The following is a 25,338-nucleotide window of genomic DNA, read 5'->3' on the forward strand; positions in this document are numbered from 1 at the left end:
ACGATGGGCGGAATTCTTCGAAGGGCAGTTCAACTGGCCTGCTGCTCCGGCAACATCAACCAGCTTGTCCTGCCCCCCATGGCCGGTGACGACTGATCCACCAAACGAGGCGGAAGTCCGCAAGGAACTCCAACTCTTGAAACGTTACAAATCACCTGGCCCAGGTGACTTACCTCCGGCTCTTTTTAAAGATGGTGGTGACCTTCTGACTAAGGAATTGACTTTGTTGTTTGGAAAGGTTTGGGAAGAAGAAAGTGTTCCAACATCATGGAATGAATCGATAGTCGTCCCTATCTTTAAAAAGGGTTCACGTTGTTCCTGTAACAACTATCGGGGGATAAGTCTACTTCCGATTGCGTCCAAACTATTGGCTTCTATCATTCTTCGTAGGTTGTTTAAAACCCGAGAACGATTGACTCGCGAGGAGCAGGCTGGTTTTCGTTCTGGTCGAGGATGCATTGATCACATCTTCACCCTCCGCCAAATGTTAGAACACCGTCATACTTATCTCAGGCCAACAATCGTAGTGTTTCTTGATATCAGGGCTGCCTTCGATTCATTGGACAGGACTGTTCTCTGGGATTGTCTATTGAAGAAGGGTGTGCCTGAGAAGTTCATTAACATCTTAAAGGCCCTGTATACGAACACCTCAGGCAGAGTGAGGGCATACAACCACCTTTCTCCCTTGTTCCATTCGAGCAGTGGGGTTAGGCAGGGTTGCCCAATCTCACCATCCCTCTTCAACTTTGCCACCGACGACATCCTGGAAACAGCTCTGATGGATGTAAGTAATGGCGGTGTGGATATGTTGCCTGGAGAACGACTTCTCGACCTCGAGTATGCGGATGATATTGTCTTACTGTGCGATAATGCCCAAGGCATGCAATCCGCACTTAATCAGTTGGCAATCAGTGTCCGCAGGTACGGCATGTGCTTTGCACCCTCCAAGTGCAAAGTACTCCTACAAGACTTGCAGGATTCTCATCCTGTACTCACCCTAGATGGTGAGCAGATTGAAGTAGTTGAGAAGTTCGTGTATCTAGGTAGCTACATAAGTGCTGGTGGGGGCATGAGTGATGAGATTGATGCACGTATAATGAAAGCCAGATCGGCTTATGTCAATCTGGGCCATCTTTGGCGCCTTCGTGATGTTAGTCTGGCTGTAAAAGGTCGGATCTACAACGCGTCGATGAGAGCAGTTTTGCTCTATGCTTGTGAAACCTGGCCTCTCCGAGTTGAGGATGTTAGACGTCTCTCTGTGTTCGATCATCGTTGTCTCCGAAGGATTGCTGACATACAGTGGCAACACCATGTTAGTAATGCAGAGGTTCGGCATCGTGTGTTCGGGCTCAGAGACGATAATTCAATTGGTGTCACCATCTTGAAACACCGACTTCGGTGGCTTGGACATGTTTTACGAATGTCGTCCCAGAGACTTCCATGTTGTGCATTATTTGCTGACCCTGGGACTGGTTGGAAAAAGCGGAGAGGAGGTCAGTGTATGACATGGTGTCGTGGCATGAAAGAGAGCTGCAAAGGGCTAGCTTCTGTTGGTCCTTCACGACTCCCTGGCTGGGGTCCGAGAGATGGTGCAACAGAGTGGCTAGAGACGTTATCAGATATGGCTCAGAATAGAAGCCAGTGGCGATCATGCTGCAACCTTCTTTTACTTTCTTCATAAAGAGTGGTTCTAACTTTCTTAACTGAAAGAGTTTTCTGGTTGTACATTTTAGTCCGCCTTATCTTTTCATCCTTTCTCTTCCTACTTTCATTATTTTGTGTGGCGCATATGTATCTGGTGCCCTTTTGTACCAATATATATGTGTTTAAATAAAATAAATAAATAAAATAATTGTGTTAAAACCAACATCCACAAGTACAAAATTCTTCCAATTTTTTTTATTTAAAGGTAGGTTAAAATCCAAGTCGCGTCATAACCCAAGACAACATATGACATGTATTGATAGCGAAATCTCAACAGTTATATTCTCAGGAAATTATATCGTTAATTACAGTGTTTAACTTTTCAGCAACAAGAAATTTTCCATCAATAACTGATATCAATCAAGGAACCAATGTAAACTAGGGACAATTAAACGGTTATTCTTTCCTAACTTGTAATTACTCATCAGTACGAATGTATGACCATTTACAGGATCGAACCACGCCGTTCAGTTTTCGAGAAGAGGGTAACTTATTCAGACGGCCAAGTTAGAATCCAATAACCTTTTTCCCAATACAGTATATTTAGGATATAGAGTGATTCATATCAAGCATCAATTCTTATTCCAACAACACTGGTATGATTATTACTAGGACCGAATAGTCACGGGTAAAGAGATTTTAGTTTATGTATCAAAAATTTAGGTAACTTTATCAGAATCTCTTTGAAAAGTAGTGTTTACATTGAACATACTAATAATGTCTGCTAACGTATTACCCAATTACATCAGGAATACTTATTTATTAGTCTATTAGTATGATACGATTGAGACACTATAAATCTATGAATACTTTCCGAATGTACTACTTTTTGTTATCAATATTCACCCAAGAAATGGCATATCATCTGACTGACGACAGCAATACTAGTCAATATCCATTACTTTGAACACTGTGATATTGGAATGGATTTCTGGTGACTGAATCAAATAATAATGTTAACCTATCTTAACAAATGTCATATTGTTTATCTAGCGGTTGGTATGACCTAAATGTAATTGATATCGATAAGGTTAATCAATGCTTATAACAAATAGTTGTCTCCTTTCTATACTCATTTAACAATGATAAAAATCATCACTGTAAATAACTTTATGGAAGTAAAATCATTTCTGTAGCGTAATTTTAGTTCTTCTTACTTGACTTGAATTATCTTCGTCACAATGCAAAGATTGTCCATGATGTTGATTGCATACATCTTCTATAAACAATGATGAATGACTAGTTTTTAAGAGACAATTAACGGATGATGAAAGTTTTATACTAGCTCTACGCATTATTCTCGGTGATAACATGAAACTTGTTTCTTGTAGTCGACTTCCACGCATAGGAATAAAATTTGTTGATTTAGCATGACGACCTAAGAAAAATGTTAAAAATCAGTGAGTAGAAACGAATAGAAATAATTGGAAATATAATTGGTGGAAGCAAATTATAAAGAGATACGAAGAGAAGAACTAATATTTTCTTTAGATTATCATATAATATTATCATGATTGACAGTAAGATCAAACAACTATCTTCAAATAATTCAATAAATTGTAGTGATTGAGTTCATGAGTCGATCAATGTTAGATCACCAGTGAAAACATGGAAGCACTGGACAGTTGTTTCGTCCTGGTGTAGAACTACTCAGTAGTGCACATCCATGATCCCACACACGTATTGTATTTATTATGAGTGAATAATCATTTATAGTAGCTACAAGTACTCATCCACTTTTACAAGTGACTGACGAAATATTATCATTGTCAATATTGCAAAATTCAGGCCGAATCACCGCGTTAGTCAATTCATCATACTTCTCGTCTGTCGTTCGGAGAAACTAGAAGTGTTTATATTAGGATTTATGCATTAAATAGAATTTGTACTGAAAAAAATACTATCGAAGTGAAACTGATCATAGACATTTGGAGGTGAAGAGAAATGGTGGCCAGGTACTGAAATGAAACATTTATTAAATAAAGTGATAAGTGTTGTCAAGCAGAAATAGTATCATTGCTGAAACGCAGTTGGAGATTTTCTTTTATCACAGTCTTCAAAGATCAATGTGTGTGATTATTTGCAAGTTTTAGTTTTAAAATATATCTGTAACACATTATGTAAATGAGATATTTGTTGAATGGATCCAGAATATTCCCCAACAAAAGCCTAGATAGGCCCTGCAAACGCTGGAAAACATATTATGCAATCAGCATTCAATAGAAGTTTCTGAAAAACACCTAGAAAACGAAGAGTCACGTGTCACATCTCTGATTGGATGATTACCTATCCTGTTACTATCTTCGGAAGGGTTCCAGAACCTTCCAGGGGCCCAAAGTCATCTGAAATGTTATAAATGCTCTCGATTTTCTGTACACAAGCCAACCTTATTGTAAAGTTTTCTTTCCACATTGCGCGCCTTTTCTCTCGTGTTCAAGTTGTCACGTAAATTTATTCTGGGGTTATTAGAAGAGCTTAGGAAACCGATCCAAGAGTTCAGTCGGAAGATTTATCAATATTACAACTAAAACTTGTTGAAAGTAACTAAGAATTTTGTTTTTTAATAAAAGGCTTCTATAATCAAAGTTAGAAATGCAATTTAACTTTGTGCTTTTTTAATGCGTTAAGTGTTCAATAAACAAAATAAGAAACTTAAATGATCCTTGTGTTATGTTTTAAAAAGGAAACACAAGACTCAGTATATTAATAATAATCATAAGGCAGTAACTATTTTCTTTTGAATAGTTATATTTGTCAACATAACCTTATGAGAAGTATATAAAATCACAAGTAATTTTAGAGGTATTATAAATGCCACTTACTGGTTAGAATATTGAACAAAGTTTTAATTTCAGTCTAATTATTAGTTTAATATTTACTTGGAAAGATTTATGAAAATCTATCATATTTTAAAGGAAATAAAGGACTAATCTATAGAAAAAATTGAATATGAATTACACTGTATCATAAACCGACTGGAGCTAAAAATTATGAACATTTGGAGTTTCGCTAGATGCTCAATTTGTGTTGAGACTCCCTCGAAGCTTGCAGGTTCCAGGTTGCATCCTATAGGTACTAGAGTGCGGATAGTCTTGAAGGGTTACAAACACGGATTGACTTAGTATCCAATGATCTCTCAATTCCCAAAAACCTCTAAATGAAACTATTTCAGGTTGAAAATTATCTGTGAACAATTTGATAAGTCATCTAAGACATCACCATTCACCATTAATCGTGAAGACTGACGATAAATTTCTAAGGATTAATTTGCCTGATTTCATTTATTATCCTGTCATTTTACAATCGTCTAAACGAATGATGTTTCCAAGTCCAATAAAATCTGGGATTTCCGAGAATCTCAAAAAAATTTACAATCTATTAACAAACTATAGTGAATGCATAAGTGAATTTAATATTTGTGGTAGCGTTTATTGTAGTAGGAAAAAGGGAAAATCCTTTCCGTTTAAGGATCTTCAATTAGTTGAACAGTTAAATGTTTTATAATGATCTCTGATGATTTAGAAATTATATAAATTCCTTTAATATTCTAAGGTCCTATCTTAAACTGTCTAATGTAAAATAATTTATATATATCGCAATTGATTGAATAAGTTTATAATTGTACCAGAAAGATATACCTTATAAATGAATGTTATAGAAACGTCCGTTAATTGATGTGTTCTATTCTTTCATTCAAACTGAAGTTCATGTCATGACAATACTGTTGTTACTTAGGCGGAAAGATTCTAGTTACTGAAAATGGACTAAAATCCATGAAAACCTTTTGGCAGACGAATGGTTTCCTATATTACTTAATCATTGTTTTATATTCAGTTCATAATCATGACATATGACTAACATATATAGTAAACTATTTGTTTATGAAAATACAAGGAGAAAATTACCAAAACAGACACCGTAGTATTAGTTAGTTACTTTATGTGACCGTTGAATTTGAATGTTCCAAGTAAGATCCTATATAGAGTCATGGGTTCACTGTTCTCAAACGTTGAAATCAGAACGGATCAATTTTATATTCTATCTTGGTTTCCAACGGCTTTTTAGCTGATATAAGTCCATAATCACATTTACTTTGTAATTATCTCATTTCTCTGTCAGTAACGTGTTCATTTTGATTATAATCATAATTCACCAACAAGCATATTTTTATATAATGGACCGTTTTCGGCAGATTAATAAGTTTGGCATCATTCATTTTATGAACAACAATAGTTATTTGTGTAGATAATATGAAGGGCAGTCATATGATCAGAATGTCTTACGTACTGTTATTCACTTAATGATATCCCTTCATGAAAAAACGAACCCCTCTCTCTCCATATCTTACATTTTTATAAATTGACCAATATAAACAATCAATTTTGTCAATCATGTGTTATATAGTGAATAAATAAAATGATTTACTTCACTCCCATTGTGTTTTGTACTTTTCAATATATGAATACACTCGAATAAATAAAAACGCCATCAACGTTAGGCGCATTCATTAACGATTATGATAACAAGATAGATATCTCATATGGAACGTGAATTAATTTAAATAATGCTAAATGCTTTTTGAAGTTACTTTCACTAAACCGTGTCAAATGTTAGAAATTCAGTTTTCTACTCATGGGATATGACAAATTTATTATTATTATTATTTTAGTATTAACTATAGAATGGACTTAACGTTTGGTTAAATGGTATCTTGTGAGAGTAGTTCAGCATTGAATAAGATATTCGTCGTGGATTGATATCAGCTGGAAAAATGGGGGAAAACTAGGGTATATTGAACCATTGTCCATGATAAAAGCCATCCAAACAAATTCAACTAATGTCATCAAAAAAAGCTTAATCGAACAATAATAATATATCTACTTGTAGTTGGCTTCTAGATAAATTCACGGTTTTAGTCAGTAGTCAGTAGACAGCATAATAACCGATGATAGGAAAGATTCATAAAGTAAGTATATTCCATCTAAAATGAATATGTCTGTATCTGTCTAAAATTTATTGATAATCACTATTGATGTCAGTTAACTTGAAACAATATGTATATACAGATAGAGAGAGAGGGAAGTTGTCTCTGATGACAAGAAATTTATTAATTCTTCTATTTACCTTTATTTTCTAGCTGCAAACCCGAATCATTATTCGTGATCATTTCATAAATCTGATCAGATAAATCATCTCCATGTACCTTTTTGAATGCTTCCAATGCTTCATAATAAGCGTGTGTATGCTGTAAATAATTTGCTGGTGGATATCCAGTTAACTCCTTCATGTACATATACAAAAATATCAAAAAAAGAAACTCGGATCTAATACAATGTAAATAAACTTAAAAATAAAAATAATAAAATAGGCCGTTAATCTGATAAGCCTGTACATAATTTATCTGAACAATAAACAATACGCAACATGTGACTCCTCAGCAGTGCGCACCCACAATCCCGCACGTGAGACTCTTATCCAGGACCTTAGGTCTCGCATTCGAACGCTTAACCTGTAGACCACTGATCCAGCCGTCCACTGCTTCCAGGTTCTCAATGGTGGTCTAACATTGATCCATTCATGAAATCAATCTAAACTCAACAATCTCCGCAACTCTATATTGATAATGCAAAATATATTATAGCAAGTAAACATGTGTGCAAGAATGAAAAAACCAAATGGCTACTCAACCGTTGGTAATTAGTAAACCACGAAATCAGTATCTACATTCCCCATCAAATTTTACGATACAGTTTCGAAACACCTACTTAGTTTGAAAAGTATTTTTCAATGTATTAGTCGGAAAACTGAACTTCATAAACAATATTATTAGTATACTAGCCTGAAAATGTCTAATCTAAACTTTGCAGTAAACACTTTCGAAATATGTCAATAGTTTGGAAATCAGTTACAGTAAACCGATGTTTCTATAAGAAATGAAGGAAGGGCACTTTATACAGTTTTTTAGCAGCTTGAGAAAAAATCATGAGACCTTTTTCTACTTATTCATGTTCATTTCATGATAGAATTCTTCGATCTGTTAAACATTCAAATGTTTGATGTACTTTTATTTTAAAAGTGGCACTTACGTATTAATTATAATTACTTTATAAAACAGATGTGCCTAAGTATACCAATTGATTATAGATCTAAGTATAGGTTGTTGTTACGCGAAATAACTTGCTTGTTACAAATGAGTTCCGAATTCCTAGTGTTTATGTAGAGTGTGTTTGTTACATGTTAAGAGTGTAGTTGTTTAATAAATTAGTAGATTCCAATTTTGTACTAAATACTGAATGCAAGAAATGGATTTGGAGTAGGTATGTAGAAAAGTATTAATACCATGTATTCTGTGGATGTGGTCTTGGTAGAATTGATATTTGAGTGGAATACCTCAGGTGGAAGCTATAAGTGCGTTACCAAGTTAGTCAATATTTTCTTACATGAAATGTTTGTGGTAAATTAAGTTGTAAAATCACGATAATGTCATATCACACTAATCATTATATAAAATCACTTTATTTTAGTATTGTTGACCTAAAATAAAAGTCTGTAGGATTACAACGAGAGTAAAGTGAGCATCATTTAATTTCCTGTGCGATGATACATAAGCCACGCACTATGCATTTAAACAGCTGACGATCAGTGTCTGTAGGTATGACATGAGCTTTACGCCTTCTACGTAAGAACTAATTTTATAAGACTGGAAATATCTTGTGCCTCCGCTTACTCTTAGTAGTGAGTAGATAGGAGTAGTCGAAGAGTTTGTGTAGCTGGGTAGCTGTCTAAGTGTTGATGGTGGCGTGAGTGATGAGATCTATTCATGCATAGTGAAAGCCAGAGTGGGTCATGCCAATCTGGGCCATCTTGGGCACCTTCGTGATGTTAGGCTGTCTGAAAACGGTCACATCAACAACGCGTCGGTAAGAGCAGTCTTGCTCTATGCTTACGAAACCTGGCCTCTCCAAGTTGAGGGTGTTAGACGACTCTATGTGTTTGATCATCGTTATCTCTGAAGGGTTACTGACATTAAGTGACAATACTACGGTAATAATCCAGATGTTGGACAAAATGTGTTCTGACACAACGATAATAATTCATTTGATGAGACCGTTTTAAAGCACCAACTTGGATGCGTTGTACATGTACTACGAATGTCCTTCCAGCAAATTCCACATCGTGCTTTACTTGCCGACTTTGAAACTGGTTGGAAACGTGGAGAGTTGGTCAGTGTATGATATGATGTCTTTGTAAGCTGTACAGAACTGGCCTTTGTTGGTCCTTCACAACTCCTTGGTTGGGGTCCTAGTGATAGTGTCACACAGTGTCTTGAGACATTATCAGACATGACTCGGAGTAAAAACAAGTGGTGATCCCCTTGTAACTTTCTTTTACTTTCTTCATAAAAGTGAGAGTAACGTCTTTAACTTGGAAAATCCTTTCTGGTTGTATTTTTCCTAACTGAAATGCTTCGCCCACTATTATTGTTTTTTCACTTTCGTACACTAACTTCTGCTCCTTTTTGTCCGTTTTTTATAAAACTCATCTTCCTTTCTATATCTCCTCACAACTTCATGTTAATTGTGTGAAGCATATATTTTTTGGTAATCCTTTGAACCAATGTTTTTGTGCTTAAATAAGTAGTAAATAAGAAACAGAGAGAGGCAACAAAAATCACTAGATTCTGAAGAACTGCAAACAAATGAGCCTAAGACATCTACATTTCAAGTGATGGTATAAAATCAATTGTTTTTCATAAGTTTTAAGTAGGTTGATACTGGACATTTATTCGTGAGTACGAAACGATAATATTAGAATTGTTATTGCTAAAAAAAGACAGTAGACATTCACGTTAAAAGCTCTAGATAATAAAAAACAGCGTGATTTTGAGCCCTATTAGAGCTATGAGGGCGACTATTAATTTCCGTTGCTCATACAATGGGAGGATGCTTCTTTTTGAAAGGGCTGAAGTGTAAACTGAGTTAATTGTAGATTTGAAAGCCTGCGAACGTGAACACAAAGCCCAAGGAACAAATGCTTAGGGCTTATCACATACGTCCTTTTTTGAGTAGGATTTTAAAAGCTAGCTTCCTACTTTTAAGGCCTTATCTCCGAGTTCAAAAATATATGGGGAAGGGCAAGGTGATCTGGTATTAAGGCTGATTCTTTCTATCCCCTTCCTCGATTGTGAAGAAGTAACACTTCTACAGGTTCATGTCATCTGAAGTAATAACTTTACTGCCAGCACATCTGTAGACAGTTGTCAGTGTGACGTCAACCTTCTCCAACTTACCTGCCTGACGTGCTAGAACCTGGAGGAACGAGCGTTCTACCCAAAATAGCTTGACTAGGTTATTGTGACATACAAGCCCGTTCAACACGCCAAGAGAGCAGCTATGGTTGGAAGAAAAGGACACTGTGCTGGCTGAGGTTTATCGAGAATTAAGAGGTAATTTAAATTTCAGCAAATTACGAGAAACAATTAGCACAAAACTGTTATTCCATTTGAATATGAACTGTCAGAGCAATATGTGTCAAAATAAAATTGATCTTCCGTGACTAAATTAGATCAACAATTAACTCATTAGATTCAGATGTAAGGCTGAAGATATCAAATTACCAGTGGAAACTGTATGCTGGTTTTCCATCCAGTAATGACTATGAAATGGTTTGAAATATTTGCATTGTGTCCTGTGTCGATTAAATCGCAAACTATTACACAAGATAATTAGTCATTCATAAAAAAAAACTTAAAGACCTGAAACGGATATGTACCAACTCAAGATACTAGATTTTGTACCAAGATAGTAAAAAGAGATGAATAAAATTCATTCAGTCTCACATTACTTAGCACAGTTTGGACCAAAATGATTATGCCTACTAGCATACCATATGTTTATATCTAAGTTTTTAGTATTTTTAAACTAAAGGAAATGGGAATGTTTATCTTAATTTAAAATAGCTCTTTCATTTCCAGAACAGAAATGTTCGCTTGTTAAATTCTATATTCCTTGTTCACTCACATACAAATTTATCTGTTTACACATTTCGTGTGACAAATATTACACCTGAAATCTGTAACCTGTTTATTGATGTTTTGTACATCTATAATGTATACCCAAGTTAAATTATGATAAAGAAATAACACTTTCAAATTAATACTGTTTATTACTGATTTGGATGGTTAGATTCTATGAATGCTACAAATGGATTATCTCTAAGATTACGATTATTATTACTATTATTATTATTAAATTCATTTAGTATTGTTTGTTTGAATCTTCCCATTGATGTGTTAGGAGTGCAACTGATCAGTCTCTAATTGGCATATGTGCATACTGTGCGTATTGCCTCGATATAGCCTTAGTTCACAAACATGGTAAGCAAAGATGGATAGTGGCTAGTAGTGGAATCCAGGACGCGCGTTTCGTCCTTTTTGGGACTCGTCAGCTGGATGTACCTGCATCTCAGAATTGATGTTCACTCTGGGCAATACGCACAGTATGCACATAAGCTAATTAGAGACTGACCAGTTGCAGTCCTAAACCATCAATGGGAAGATTCAAACAAACAATACTGAATGAATTTAAACTTCACCCCATCGCACAAGCAAGTGGCTATCAGGACTCAGTGGCCGAGTGGATAACGTGATGGCATTTGAGGCGAAAGATACTGGGTTCGAGTCCGAAAGTGAACATCAATTCTGAGATGCAGGTACATCCAGCTGACGAGTCCCAAAAAGGACGAAACGCGCGTCCTGGATTCCACTACTAGTCACTATCCATCTTTGCTTATTATTATTATTATTTATATATTCATCAAATGTTGTAAAGAAACGAGAAAATAAGTAAATCAAACTTGGAAAATGATTGATTACTAATGGATTCTTGTATATATAATCCTAAATTTATGTTCCATTTCCATATATATATTTTCATAATTGGAATGTATTTCATTATCCAAAAAATAATTATTAGTTAACTACAAATTCATTAATCAATTTTATACAGGAAATGTCATAGAAGTTTACTTGTTGAGATTAATAGATCATTCTGCACTTGACTCTTATATTTCTCTTGGATAATTCTAGAAGTGTTTGTGGTCACTTATTTTATCCTTTAACCTATCTGACTAAAAATTGAAAAACTGTAAGACAATTCAGTGAAAACGGTTAAGTACAATAGGAGACATGATATAAAGTGATCGCAGAAAAAAACAATGATAATAACTTTTAACTAGTGAAATGTCAAAGGTTTTTGTTTAGTAATTAAATATAGTGAATAATAATCATGGATGTATTTTAACTACTCTGAAGACGTAGCCTACATTGGGTCACGAAACGTCAGAAATACAATTTTTCTACTTATCGGGGTATAACAAAAATGTATTTATTATTAACTCACTACTCAATGCTTAATTTATTTGAAACTGTCAAGTCTAATCTCGATATGGATATCTATAGTGAATAATATTCTCGTAGACCGCATGCTAACTGCTTAAAGAAAACTTGCTTATAATGAAATCTATCTTGAGGTTGATTAGTAAGGTGAATTGATGAGGAGCCTTGACTAGAGAAGTTTTTCATGAGTTGTCGTTAAAATGTATGGGTTTCTTTAGATCGTCTACATTTTCTATGATGAGTAAATTTTTTTTTGTTGTGTTATGTAAATCGTCGCAGGCAACAAGTTGATTACTGTTAAAAAAACCGCAGCTACTTGAGAACAGTTAATTGGTTAAACAACTAGTCTGGTCACCACAGTGTTTAATATAGTTAAGTTTATTCCCTAAATATGTGTTTGTTACACACTGATAATAATGATGAAGTAGAGTAAAGCAAATATTCAGTAAGTGACTAACAAACATAAGTTCCTAATTAGAACTACTTCTACGCACAAACCACTTAGTTAATAGATAACATTTTACCAGATATGTACCTGATGATCTCCATTTTTTACTCAGAAATTAATTATCCCATTTATAAAATTCATCACATATGACTAGTATCTTAAACAGATGATTCATTAATTAATAGGGACGCTATTAATGAGTAAATTTATCAATGACTGTTGCACAAACAATAGGAATCCCACTAATATTAAAGTTCTTCTGGAAATCATGGAAATATCTAAACTCAAGAGAAGGGAAGTACGTTATATTAGCAAATCTTTCTCCCAATATCAATGTAGTAACATTAGAAAGTTAATTTTTCCGATTGATTTGGATTGTTGAGGTAGGTTTAGGAAAACAACTGATTCCACCTGGTGAACCTTCCGAGACTGGAATTCTTTAAAGCACACATCCACGGGTCCACCAGTAGAAATTAGTCCGTGACGAAATATTATCTCATATTTGTTTTGTTTTTTGTTCAATGATAATATGAAACAGAAATCGACAGTGTAGTGACAATTAGATAGGTACAAACCTCGTGTCTATTCAAATCATCATCCATAGAGTTGGAATGTATATATGGATTAATCATTAAGTGTAAGCAGTTAGAAAAACTGTAATCTTTGATCATGACATTATAATACATTGTTTTAACGGTTAACATTCGAAACTAAACTGAAACACTGCTTATTAGTGATGAAATGTTTTCATGCGATAAAAACGTCGGCCAATTATATTCTTGGGACAAATGTACACCGTCATTATTATAGAGACTAGCGATTTCAAAGTTAACATATTTAACAAATAGTAAATTTAGGCACGAAATAACAGTAGTTAGGCATACTAGTCGTCTTTCCTACAATCGTTAGCATAAGATTCTATCCTGAAGATTAATCACACAATCTACCGAAATTTCCCCGCTGCATTTTTTTCAATACCTCCCATGTAATGAGTATTTGTTTTATTCTTGGAATTGATTTAAAGGCTAATCTAATGATAAAATATTAAATGATCAGGGTATAGAATAACTAATTTTGTTTTCTTATACGACCATCACATACGACACTATACGGAGTGGAGACTGGAAAGATGGTATCGTGAGATTTATATGGTCTGGAAATTGTTTTAAGCAAACAACGACTAATGCTAAACAACGTCACCCGCTAATGGGTTCACTGGTTCCTTGAACCCTACTCACGGGGTCAAGGGAAACTAACACATAGCAATACAATGAAAATATCTTTACGTCAGTCGTTTTATACTGTCAGCTAACCACTTTGCTGTTTTATGCAGACCTGGTTGTGATATATTCATTAACTGCATAAAAATCCTTGTTGCTCTCTAGACTTCTAAATTCGCTTGCACGGTGACCCTATCGTATCCCAGAAATACAATGCAGCTAAGTCTCCATGGTTGTTTCTTTAGTCCAGGTTGGCATATAATAACCACAAAATAAGTTGCAATTAACGAGATTTACAGCGAAAGAGTAAAAACGTAGTAGTATTAATGATAGTGAGGAACGTTAAAAATCAATGGGGACGGTACAAAAAGAATAGAGCAACGATACATAAAAGGAACTATTATGTATTCAAGCTTTTGGAGGGTCACCAAGATATTATAATGTAAATAAAATTCTATATGGTAGTCCTGATTTAGGATATTAATCCTAGTTGTTAAAATTAGTTCTCAGACAATGTCCACACAACAGATAAGAAAAATATAATTTTGACAATTGTCAACTGCTCGCAGCCAAATGTCAGTATAAACATACATTCGTGGCAATACTATAAATTGATACTTTATAAATTACATCCAATTTACAATAATTTTAAAAAACACCTAATTAGTCCTTCTTATTCTTATAACTTTAACGTGTAGGTTGATTAGGCAATCTACACTGAAATGTTATTAAAATTAAATAATATGATCAATATGCTATAAATTTCATTAGTCAAGGTCCTAATCTACGAAGAAGTCTAATAACTCATGGTATTTTTTACGACTTATCAGTTGAGTGGTTTAACTTCCAAACTTCATCTATGTCTTATATAACCATTTCACTTGTAAATAGTAATTGTTAACACCTTACATAGATATCACGGATGATATTTAAGAATACGAGTAATAAACAGTAAACATCGCCATGATTATAAATATATCAAACAACCTAATTATGGGTATCATTTTATTTTAGATTAATTTTTAGTAGTAATTCAACTTCGTTTTTCTTTTACAGTGATATAGAGATAGATCCAAAAAAAAGTTGGATTCATTTCGGCATCAATTCACAAGTGAACTTGATCTAAAATTCCAAAACTAGAACAAAATAGTAGTTATCTAACTCTAACATACAATAATAATATAATTATAGTCATCTCATAATAGTTGTTACCTTCAAATATAAAAGAAAACTTCTATAAAACGACCTAATATATTAGTCTAGACTTGTGAAAAAATGTACATATTGATCTTAACTAGTTTTAATTATATTAATTAACGAAGTCATTTTTATTTATATAATGAATAAAATAATTAATTATCATTATTTATTATGATTCTTATTAATTCTATTCATTTGTTAAGTAGATTTTTTGTTTCTATATTATGATATTTTTATGAGGGATTATTTTTATAGTTGCCAAGATAATCCAATCAAAACCAAAAAAAAGTATTTAAAAGGAAATTCTATTCATGGAAAGCAAAGATGGACAGTGGTAAGTATTACATTTGCTTGTAGATTCAACTCAGAGTGGTTCATATGCCAATTAGAGAATGACCAGTTGCACTCCTAAAACATCAATGGGAAGATTCAAACAAACAGTACTGAATGAATTTAAACTTCACCCCATTGCACAAGCAAGTGGCTATCAGGACTCAGTGGCCGAGTGGATAACGCGATGGCGTTTGAAGCGAAAGATACTGGGTTCGAGTCCGAAAGTGAACATCAATTCTGAGATGCAGGTACATCCAGCTGACGAGTCCCAAAAAGGACGAAACGCGCGTCCTGGATTCCACTGCTAGTCACTATCCATATTTGCTTACCATGCTTGTGAAATAAGGCTATATCGAGGCAATACGCACAGTATGCACATATGCTAATTAGAGACTGACCAGTTGCACTCCTAACACATCAATGGGAAAGGTTTATCCAGTGAGCTGGAATAACTGACATTTGAAAGAGGTTATAGTACATTGGCTATACGATTGGAGATAACGAATGGCGTATGAACTCAGCATGGTCATTGATTACCATGAAAAATCTTTTGAAGTTAGGGTCAAAGGCCCATTGATGCTCCCCTGAGAAAACCACCTGTGTAGGCATCTATCATTATTGACGAAGAAAATAAAGATTTTGAAATACTAGCTTTAAGGGCTTATCTTTACATATCATTTTATAATCCGTGAACTTACTGTACTTAGTATTACATTTGCTTGTAGATTCAACTCAGAGTGGTTCATATTTTTTTCATCCATTATGATCTTTGTTTAATTCCATGCCTCAGATCTATCGAAATATCCAACCCGTTCTAACGGTTTTAAGTTTTTAAAGGCCCTGAAACCTGGTGTTTAGAGTATATTATAACGTTGGTAAAAAGGGCTGACAACAGCCCAAAATTGTACGAACTAATCTTAATGTGAATAAAGCAATCCTGGAGGTGGTTGGCGCGTCAACTAATGGTATTCGAAGACATAGTGAACGCTTAACGAAGATTCTCGAAGGAAAGTCGAACTGCTCCAGTGAGAGATAGGGAACGTAGAATTTAAAACATATAAGAATCAACCCAAGTTGTCATCCAACACCAACGCAACTAGGTGAAACTAGTAAGATGAGTGCCTAAGTATTAAAATTAATAACAGTGGAAGTATTGATGGCACAGGAGATTAGGAGTATAGAGCATGGTTCGAGAAAATGAATGCGCAGAATAAGGGGTATACAATAATCTCAAAACCCAGGAGACAGTGAGTTAATCCATTTATTTCATTGCTACTGATTGAGTTTGGACTTCTCTTTTCCTTTAGAAACCTTAATCAAACTGTTGATCAATTGAGAACCCACACACAACCATATGCAACTTCTGCATTATAATATTGATCAATGCTGCTTTCCTTTAGATGATCGACGAATATCAGTAGCTTATCACCAAGATTCATTATTTCATTCATTGAAATTTTCTACGTCACACATTCTATTTTCACTTAAGATTTTCAGTGTTTAAGTTAGTGATACCAATTTGAGATGGAGAAGATAAATCCAACAATCAAATACCATGTGAGAAAAAAGAATATTATATACCAACTGCATAGATCGACCTAAAATTGAACGCACTTCGAAAACAACCTTTTTATACTTAAGGGTAAAAATCCTAAGGACAAACTTACATTTGAACCTGTAAACATTTGGAAATCCACATTCGAGCATTCAATACATATGTAAAAGTTCAATTAATTGGCAAAATTTAACCTCAATAATGTAAAAAAAATAAATTACTGTAATAATTATCGGGAAAATAATTCCACTTACCAATTCTTCATTTAATAATTTTATTAATTCAGTATATCGACTTAACAATCGATCAGTAAGAAACTCACGTCTCTTCTTTAAATAGTTAAAGTAATCCACTGGAAATGATGGTTCATTACTATCATTGTTACTAGTACTACTACTGTAATTTGAAATCCTATTATTATTATTATTATTGATTTGATCATTGACTGATTCATTATTGTGATTAGCATCAAATTGTTGCTTCGGTGATGTAGATATAGAAGATGTTAATAAATGTGATTTATTTCTAGACATTTGATAATGACTGATAATTTCACGTGGTAATATGTTGTAAGATGTTCCTCGTGGTGGATTTGGTTTTTTTGTTAATGCATCAAAATAATCCGCTAAAGTAATTGAAGTGAAATTATCTTCTTTTGTATTTAATGCATATTTGTTCATATGTTAAATGTATAAAGGTAAAAAGAAGAGAAAACAACACAGAATGACTACAGTTAACTAATAAATCTTCATTGTTACTATTGAATATATATCTAAGTAACTAAGAAAAAAATGAAGTGAAACGATAGCCGCATAAATATTATCATTATAGGTGAAACAAGTTGACAAGTCTTATAATTTCACTTGATTATGCTCAATGGCATGTTCTTATTATTCAAATCTCATTATACAAACACCTACACATTCAATGTACAATGATGTTCATTATTATTGGCCAATTCAACAAGATTTATTGATCACGACTCACCTTTCTGGTGTACGGATTACATTATTATTAAAATATATACATATGAAATGAAAGTGAATCCATAAAATTTCGAATATTGTTTAATTAATTCATTTTTTTGGTTTGTTTATGAACAGTATTTGGTTTTGTTTTAGTAAACAGTTATTTTGCACAATTATGATTCATATATTTATTTATAGGTCATTGTGAACTACAATGTTTGTAACAAAACATCAACATTGTAATTATATACATATATAAGCATCCACAATGACGCCCCACGAGATTCGAACCCAAGACCTACCAGTCTCGAGCCAGAGCACTTAATCACTAGACCACAGAGCCGGCATCCGATGGTGTTAATGTCTAACTTCAACCAATCCACGATGTTTGAGCAACCGTTCACCAATTGTCTTCAGTGAGACTGGTAGGTCCTGGGTTCGAATCTCGCGAGCGCGGGATCGTGGATGTGCACTACTGAGGAGTCCCATAATAGGACGAAACGGCTGTCCAGTGCTTCCAGGTTTTCCATGGTGGTCTAGCTTCAATTGACTCATGATTTCAACTATGAAAAATACTGAAATCTTCACAAAACCCTTTCTGATCATTATGATTTGTATGCAAAATCACTTTCGTTTTTAATTCAATGGCGATTATTTAGTGTAATATTTAATTTATTTTCAGTGTGATATTTTATTCTTTTTAACATTGAATTACTTATGTTTAATGTTTATTTAAAATATGATATTCTTTGTAATTGATTAACTCGAACTATATTCATTATGATGTCGCATGCGATTTGTTATAATTATGGGTACTTTTATATATTAATGGGTGTACAAATCAATATATAAATGAGAATATTTTCGTCTAAGGTCATCGAATTTCGGGTTGAGTAAATCATCACTTGTACTTGTCTTTTGTGTTCTTACTTTGTGTCGTGGGAATTGTTCTGGTTCTTTATTTCCAGGTTTAAGAAATAGGTGATGCGGATATAATAAAATATTACTATAAATTATTAGCTCTCTACATCATTACGTAAAGAAATCAGTCAATCATGAACATTTGGAACTAGATGACAACTACGATAATCTTACTTGTATATAAAACACTACTGGCTTTTAAAATGTTTTATTATAAGACACTAATATAACCATTTGATTCAACCTGAGTCAATAATTTGAACATAGATTACTGATCACCGGTATAAGGAAAACCACAAGTCATTCGGTTATGAAATTTAGACCATATAATATTAAATGACTCAAAAAATGAACTTGACCGATTACCGTTGTATTTCTGAAAGTGAAATGAAGATTAACTTATTATTTGTTAGTTATCTAATCTCTAAAGTTCACACATGAATATTATTCACTTTTTTCCTATAAGGGATCTTCGACTTTTGAATGAGCCCTCAATTTTAACAATCACTTCTCATCACAGATAGTAATAGGTCGCTTTTAAAACATTCCTCTCAATATTTCCAGATGTTTGAATTTAAAAGGTAACAATTAGATTTTAACTGGTTTTCTTCAATGTTGAAAGATCGCTAGATATATTCCGGGACAGGTTGAGAGTGGGCACATAGCACACATACTAAAGTGATTTGAAAGCTTATTTGATGAATCTCTGAATTTCTATCATTTTATGGTAAACACTATTCAAAAATATTTAGTGACCCAAAATATCATCTCACTGTGTAGACGACAAGGATCCATTGAATAACTTTAACATAATTGTATAAATTTTTAAAAAGATGGGAGGTAGTTTTCATCGTAAATCGATGCAAGCTGGTAAAGTGACCAAACCGAGTGTGTACTGAAAAGTTGTTTCTTCTGATGTTCTGACTATTCGACAATCATTACCAACTATAAGACATGGGATTGAAGCCAGGACCTAGAGTTTTAGGGGGGGGGGTCATGGCGCTATTACCGCAATGAGTCGGAATTCTATAACACGGATTATAAATACCTAGTCAGTTTGCTAAGCGAACCAATCATAACTCGATTGTGCAGCTGTACACTCGATTTCAGAAATTAATAAAGGAAGCAGACAGACAGATGTCATCCACATAGAGTCTGGGATAAATGTAAGTTAGACCAAGTTAAAATAACAGCTTATCAGGATGAGATAAAATTAAGAAAAAGGAAATAAATAATGTAGTAGTAATGATAAAATAAAAGACTAAACCTTGGGAACATGGTTTGAAAATACAGAGTGAGAAGGTGTGTCTCAATTGATAATGGAATTCAAGATCAAGATGAAGGTAAAGAGTGAATGTATCTTCTGCACTGTGAGTTATTTGGAGCTATGTCACTCAAAGTGTCTAACCACTGATCGTGGTTATCATACAGACTTCCACCAAGTAGTCTATATTTGCCAGCATGGCTCAGACCAACAGCAAGCGACTTCATGGACTGATGCTATGTTTTGGTTTGGACTCTCTTAGCTTTCTTTCAACATACTATTACACTAGCTATCATCGCGAACCGTGGTAGACGGTAGTTAAGTATGTGTAACAAAATAATAACTCATTATCTATTTCGGATTTATTACAATACGGATGTATATTACATCTAGTTGGAATTAAGTGCGCGGTTATAGGTACACGCCGTTGAAGAGAATTAGTTAGAAACGAATTAGATCTCCAATTCTCCCCAGCTTGTAAAAGTTCCGTCAGTTTATATCAGTCTGTAACAAAACGTATGTAAGAAAAATTGATCAGTTTTTATAATCCACTAAATGAAAGTGATCTCGTTTTCATTTAGCTAAACTATGCTACTAAATCAATGAGAAACCGGAAAAGTCATAAAACAATATCGAAATAAGGTTTAGCATAAGTGTTAATAGCTAGAATTTGGTGTTATAGCTGGAATTTTCATAACAAACAGATATCGATTATAATGCAGGAGTCTTAAAAAGCATCCTAATCCTAATAATCCGCATAATACGTTATCCATTAGTCCCTCTCGTCTACTGATTGGGTGAAACGATTAAAATCTCAAGGCCATTTGGCAGCATGCTTAAGGTTTACCCTATTTGTTGGTCGAAATGATATTATGAAATAGTTATGGTTAATTAATTAATGTCTACTTTTGCGTATTAAAACAGTTTATTGTGTGAAACTATTTGTTAAAACTGGTAAAATTCACCATACATCCTGATTTTTTGTGAAACTTTATTTACAATCTTTTGTTAGCTTTGCTTTCATGTTCCTACAAGTCAATTACATATATATATATATATATATATATATATATATATATATATATATATATATATATATATATATGCAAATTATGTGATAGTTATGGGGGTTGCAAGCAAGCACATATGTATGAACTTTATTCACATGATTTACATGAGGAAAGCATCTACCTCAATTAAAACCTTTTTAGTGTTGATAACTCCTTATGTATACTATACTGTGAATTGATTTGTAGACTGGAAAAATGACTTCATCATCATAATATCTTATTCAGACCTTTTGTGAAAAGTAGTGTAGTTGGAAAGCAGTTTCGTTAACAACCGGCTTCATCTGGGAAACCGTTGAAAAGTAAAGGGAATAGGACAGTTATTTTGGTTTCAGTTTGGGACTCTCCAGAAAGATGCACACACGGCAGAACACTAGATCAAAACTGGTGACTTTCATGATCTTGAAAAGGGTACAGTATTAACTATTAAATCACTCATCATTATTAGTACCTTTCATTGGGTTACTCTTATAAGTTTGACAGAAAGTAGTGATAACTGGAATAGGTACACAAATTTCCCAAGTTCTGTGTTGATAACCGCTATCTGTTCCTACCTTAGAGTGACGTAGAAAAAAATAGCTTGATACTTATAATGAATGTTCTAAACTTCACTGCTTCATGAAGTTGACGTCAACAAAGTTATGTCTACCCGACTTCAATAGCGTTCACCTGATGGTCCTAACATACACGAGTAACACTTCGAAGGCATCTACGGTCAAATGGCATTGTGTAACCTATGAACATCCTCTACTCGTAGTGAATATGTTCCACAGCCATAAGGTAGAACATAACGAACTGTTGTGTCATACACTGGTTCTTTAGTTGGCAGACGGACATATCGCCAAATCTACGGGAGACGCAAGTTGGCAAAGGCAAACAACCTTCTTATATTCGTACTTATTTTTGATCAGACACCAACCAGGACTGACGAGACTTCTGTGATAAGTGAAATGAATTTCTGAAACATCAAACAATATGGGTCCTACTTTTAAAAGACTATCTTTAGAAGAATTGAAACAGAAATCATGGAGGACACTATTTGAATTTGAGATTTCTTATGATAATTCATCATAAGCTATGAGGATAAGAAATTCGGCTATAGTCGGTTTTCGATGAAAAAGACTGTGTTCTAAAACCTGGAGAAAGTATACTTAGTTTATATATCCCCTTTCAGATCTGAGACCACCCTGGTCTCCCAGCAGTTCGCCCGTCTTCACCCCTAGTTAAGTATTGAATTATTTCTGAGGCTTATATTTTAGATACTATACTAGTCAGACTGATTTATCAGTGACTATCACAAGATGATTGTCATCATTTCTTATTAATTGCGTCGACCAGCAATCAAGACCAGTCATATGGGACTACGTTTAGACCCCAGATTCAAGATGAGATCTCAGTTAGTCTAGGTGCCGAAACTGATACGCAGTCCTAAACGGTTCTCACGGCCAGTCCATTTGGATCGACTGCTTTCTCTTGCTTTAGATTAACTATGGCCTTTCCGACCTCGTTAAACTTTGGAGGATTTGTGCCAATTTGATTTTTAGGTTGATTTAGGACAGTGGGGTGACAAAAGGTTATCCAGGAGCCAGTTTAGCTGTTGCTTAGAACATTCTCCCTACATTTCTAATTTACTAAATTGAGGGTGAATAATTGTTCAAACTTCGAGCTAGTATCGCTAACAGCCGGTTTGTATGCCGAATATGAATAATTATCAACTGTTACCTATTACCACTGCTTTTTATATATTTTTGCTTCCACTCCCCTCCATTTATTGACTTGACTTTTTATCAGTCTGTCTTCAAACGCTTCTGTTTGTCTGGAGCCTGATGTGATAAGGTTCAGTCATCTATTTGGCACAGTAGACGCTACAGAAATCCATTTATGTTTCCTAACCCTTCGACCTAACTCAATTTAAATGGTTTGAACTATCTCATTGTATGTTCAGCTGACGAGTCCTAAATAGGACAAAATGCGCCTTCTGGATTCCACTGTTAGCTACATCCCATCCATTCTGTCTCTTTTGGTTTAGGTGAATGGTAGATAACACTACTTTTATCATAGCTGTTTGGATAACCTACCAAGCTACCTTAGTGAGGATATCACTCTCATGGTCAATTAACTGCTTCTCTAGTTGTTCCCGAAATATGTATTGACCTTTTTCATTACTAAACTGATCTCTAAGGAGTCTTCTTGCTGTAACTTTTCTGTGTCAAGTAAGATGCAGGCAAACAAGTGCTCATACTAGAGCACCATCACAGTCTGTAAAAAGACCTTTTTCAGGACTGAGTTACATTTACTAATTAATCACTTAACAATCATGTCGTTCAGTTCTTAGTGTTTTTTGAATTCTGTGGGTCAAGTTGCAATGTGGTCACTGATCTAAGTAAATATCTTTCGTCATACTATATAAAAAGGTACTCACTATTTCTTGAATCATCAAAGCTTGAATCTAAATCTTTTGAAGATACATTATCCATTGATGAAGTTCCCATTTTATTTAAATGACATTCACATGGTGATTGAGTACACTTGCACTGAAACAATTTGGGATTATTTATATTCATATAATCCGATTCAACATCTTCATTGGATTCCTGTAGAAGTGTCATAGCTACCATCTCTTCCCTTGTTTTGTTTTTTGATTTATCAGAAATAATTTGTGTACATGAATTATCGACATCTGTTGAAATTTTATTTATTGGTGTATAAGATTTTGTTAGGATGTATTCTTGTATACTAATTTGTGCACAATTCATGATTACATTTTAGTTCATATGTGAATGAAACAATTCAGGATTTTAAAATAATCAGAATTTCGGGAATAGATATCATTAAAATTGTTCTACTTTTCTTGTTGTTACTATTATCATTGTCATTATTTCCATGGAAATTAGAATAATGAATTAAAATTTACAAAATGGTATCATTAAAATTGAACAGGTGATAATGCACATATAATTGATTGTTCATAGATGATTAAACTTTATCACAAGTTTATTTGTTTCAATAAACACAATCTAATACACGTACAACTCTATTTCACATTCATGTACCTAAGAGAGCAAATGAACGAATATAAACAGATTTAATAGAGAACTATATATATATATATATATATATATATATATATATATATATATATATATATATATATAGTTTCTCAATGACTTTATTTACTTGAGAGTACGAGAGAAAAGTACTTATGAATTTTAGTTTTGTGTGTATGAGTGTATGTGAAATAAAATAAAATATATTGGAAAAAAGTTTCTCTTCATAAAGCACTGTATCAGCTTGGTATATGTTTACACCAAGTTAATAATTCCGAACTACGATAACCAATGACAAAGAATAAGAATGCTTAATATTGTCTTCTTCCTTATCAGTTAGCCGGAGATAGAATTCCATGCTTTGTACAAAAGATTTATTTCACCAACGAGAATAAGGATCATATGGTGTACAATTCTGGTATAAAAATATATTTAGATTATCATTGATGAAATAGTAACAAAGTAACATGATAATATATAAGCGAAACAGTCCTTTTAAGAGGGAAAAATATAAACTGACTACAAAGGAAATTTTTGCACTAAAATCGCTAAATTAAAATATTCATACAATGACTGATAAATAATTCGTTCCATTTAGTTACTTTCTTAACTGTTTGTCTTTCGTTTGTTACATTAAATTGATAATTACGAAAGTTTATTTGGTTTTTTTCTAGATTGATGTCTGGTATCATAGTTGTTGAAGTTTATGAACTGTAAGTAATAATGAATAGTTGTCTCAACAACAAAAAAAATAGATGGTAACCAGTAAACTCATTTGATACCATTCTATAGACCAATAAACAATTCAAATATCTTACATGTAAACAGTTTTCATGGTATATTGTGCAAACATAAAATTAAAATCGAATTGTTTTATTTAGAAGTAAACACAATATGTATTTACTTAGTATAAACTATCGCATATTTTTCAAGGAAGATCAATATTTGGAAACTATGTGATAAAAAATAAGATGAATTATTTTATAGGTAGATATATTATTTGTTTAAAATCCTGATTGGAGAAACAATTTTTTTAAAAAAAAGGATTCATTACTTCAGTTTTCAGTAAAGAAACTTACATAGTTAAAATAGCTGTTTCGTTATGGATTCAAATAACCACAAAATTCACTTTTTATTCCTTATTAATTTTTCATAGTTGAAATCATGAGTCAATTGAAGCTAGACCATTGGGAAAACCTGGAAGCACTGGCCCGC

At 33.6% G+C, this 25,338-nt stretch overlaps 1 protein-coding gene across 1 annotated transcript in view; it reads right to left on the reverse strand.

Moving 5' to 3' along the window:
• Smp_145410 (putative starp antigen) overlaps nt 1-13,180 on the reverse strand; it is a gene marked incomplete at its 5' end in the record, with an annotated part of 39,343 nt that extends 26,163 nt beyond the window's left edge. The window contains 3 exons of the mRNA XM_018796857.1: nt 2,862-3,082; nt 6,829-6,985; nt 13,124-13,180. Of these exons, the coding sequence (XP_018651956.1) occupies nt 2,862-3,082; nt 6,829-6,985; nt 13,124-13,180 (435 nt within the window). The remainder of the gene's footprint in view (nt 1-2,861; nt 3,083-6,828; nt 6,986-13,123) is intronic.
• Between the last annotated feature and the right edge of the window lie 12,158 nt (nt 13,181-25,338).

Source organism: Schistosoma mansoni, chromosome 4, assembly GCF_000237925.1.
Source record: "Schistosoma mansoni strain Puerto Rico chromosome 4, complete genome".
NCBI classification, from domain to species: domain Eukaryota; kingdom Metazoa; phylum Platyhelminthes; class Trematoda; order Strigeidida; family Schistosomatidae; genus Schistosoma; species Schistosoma mansoni.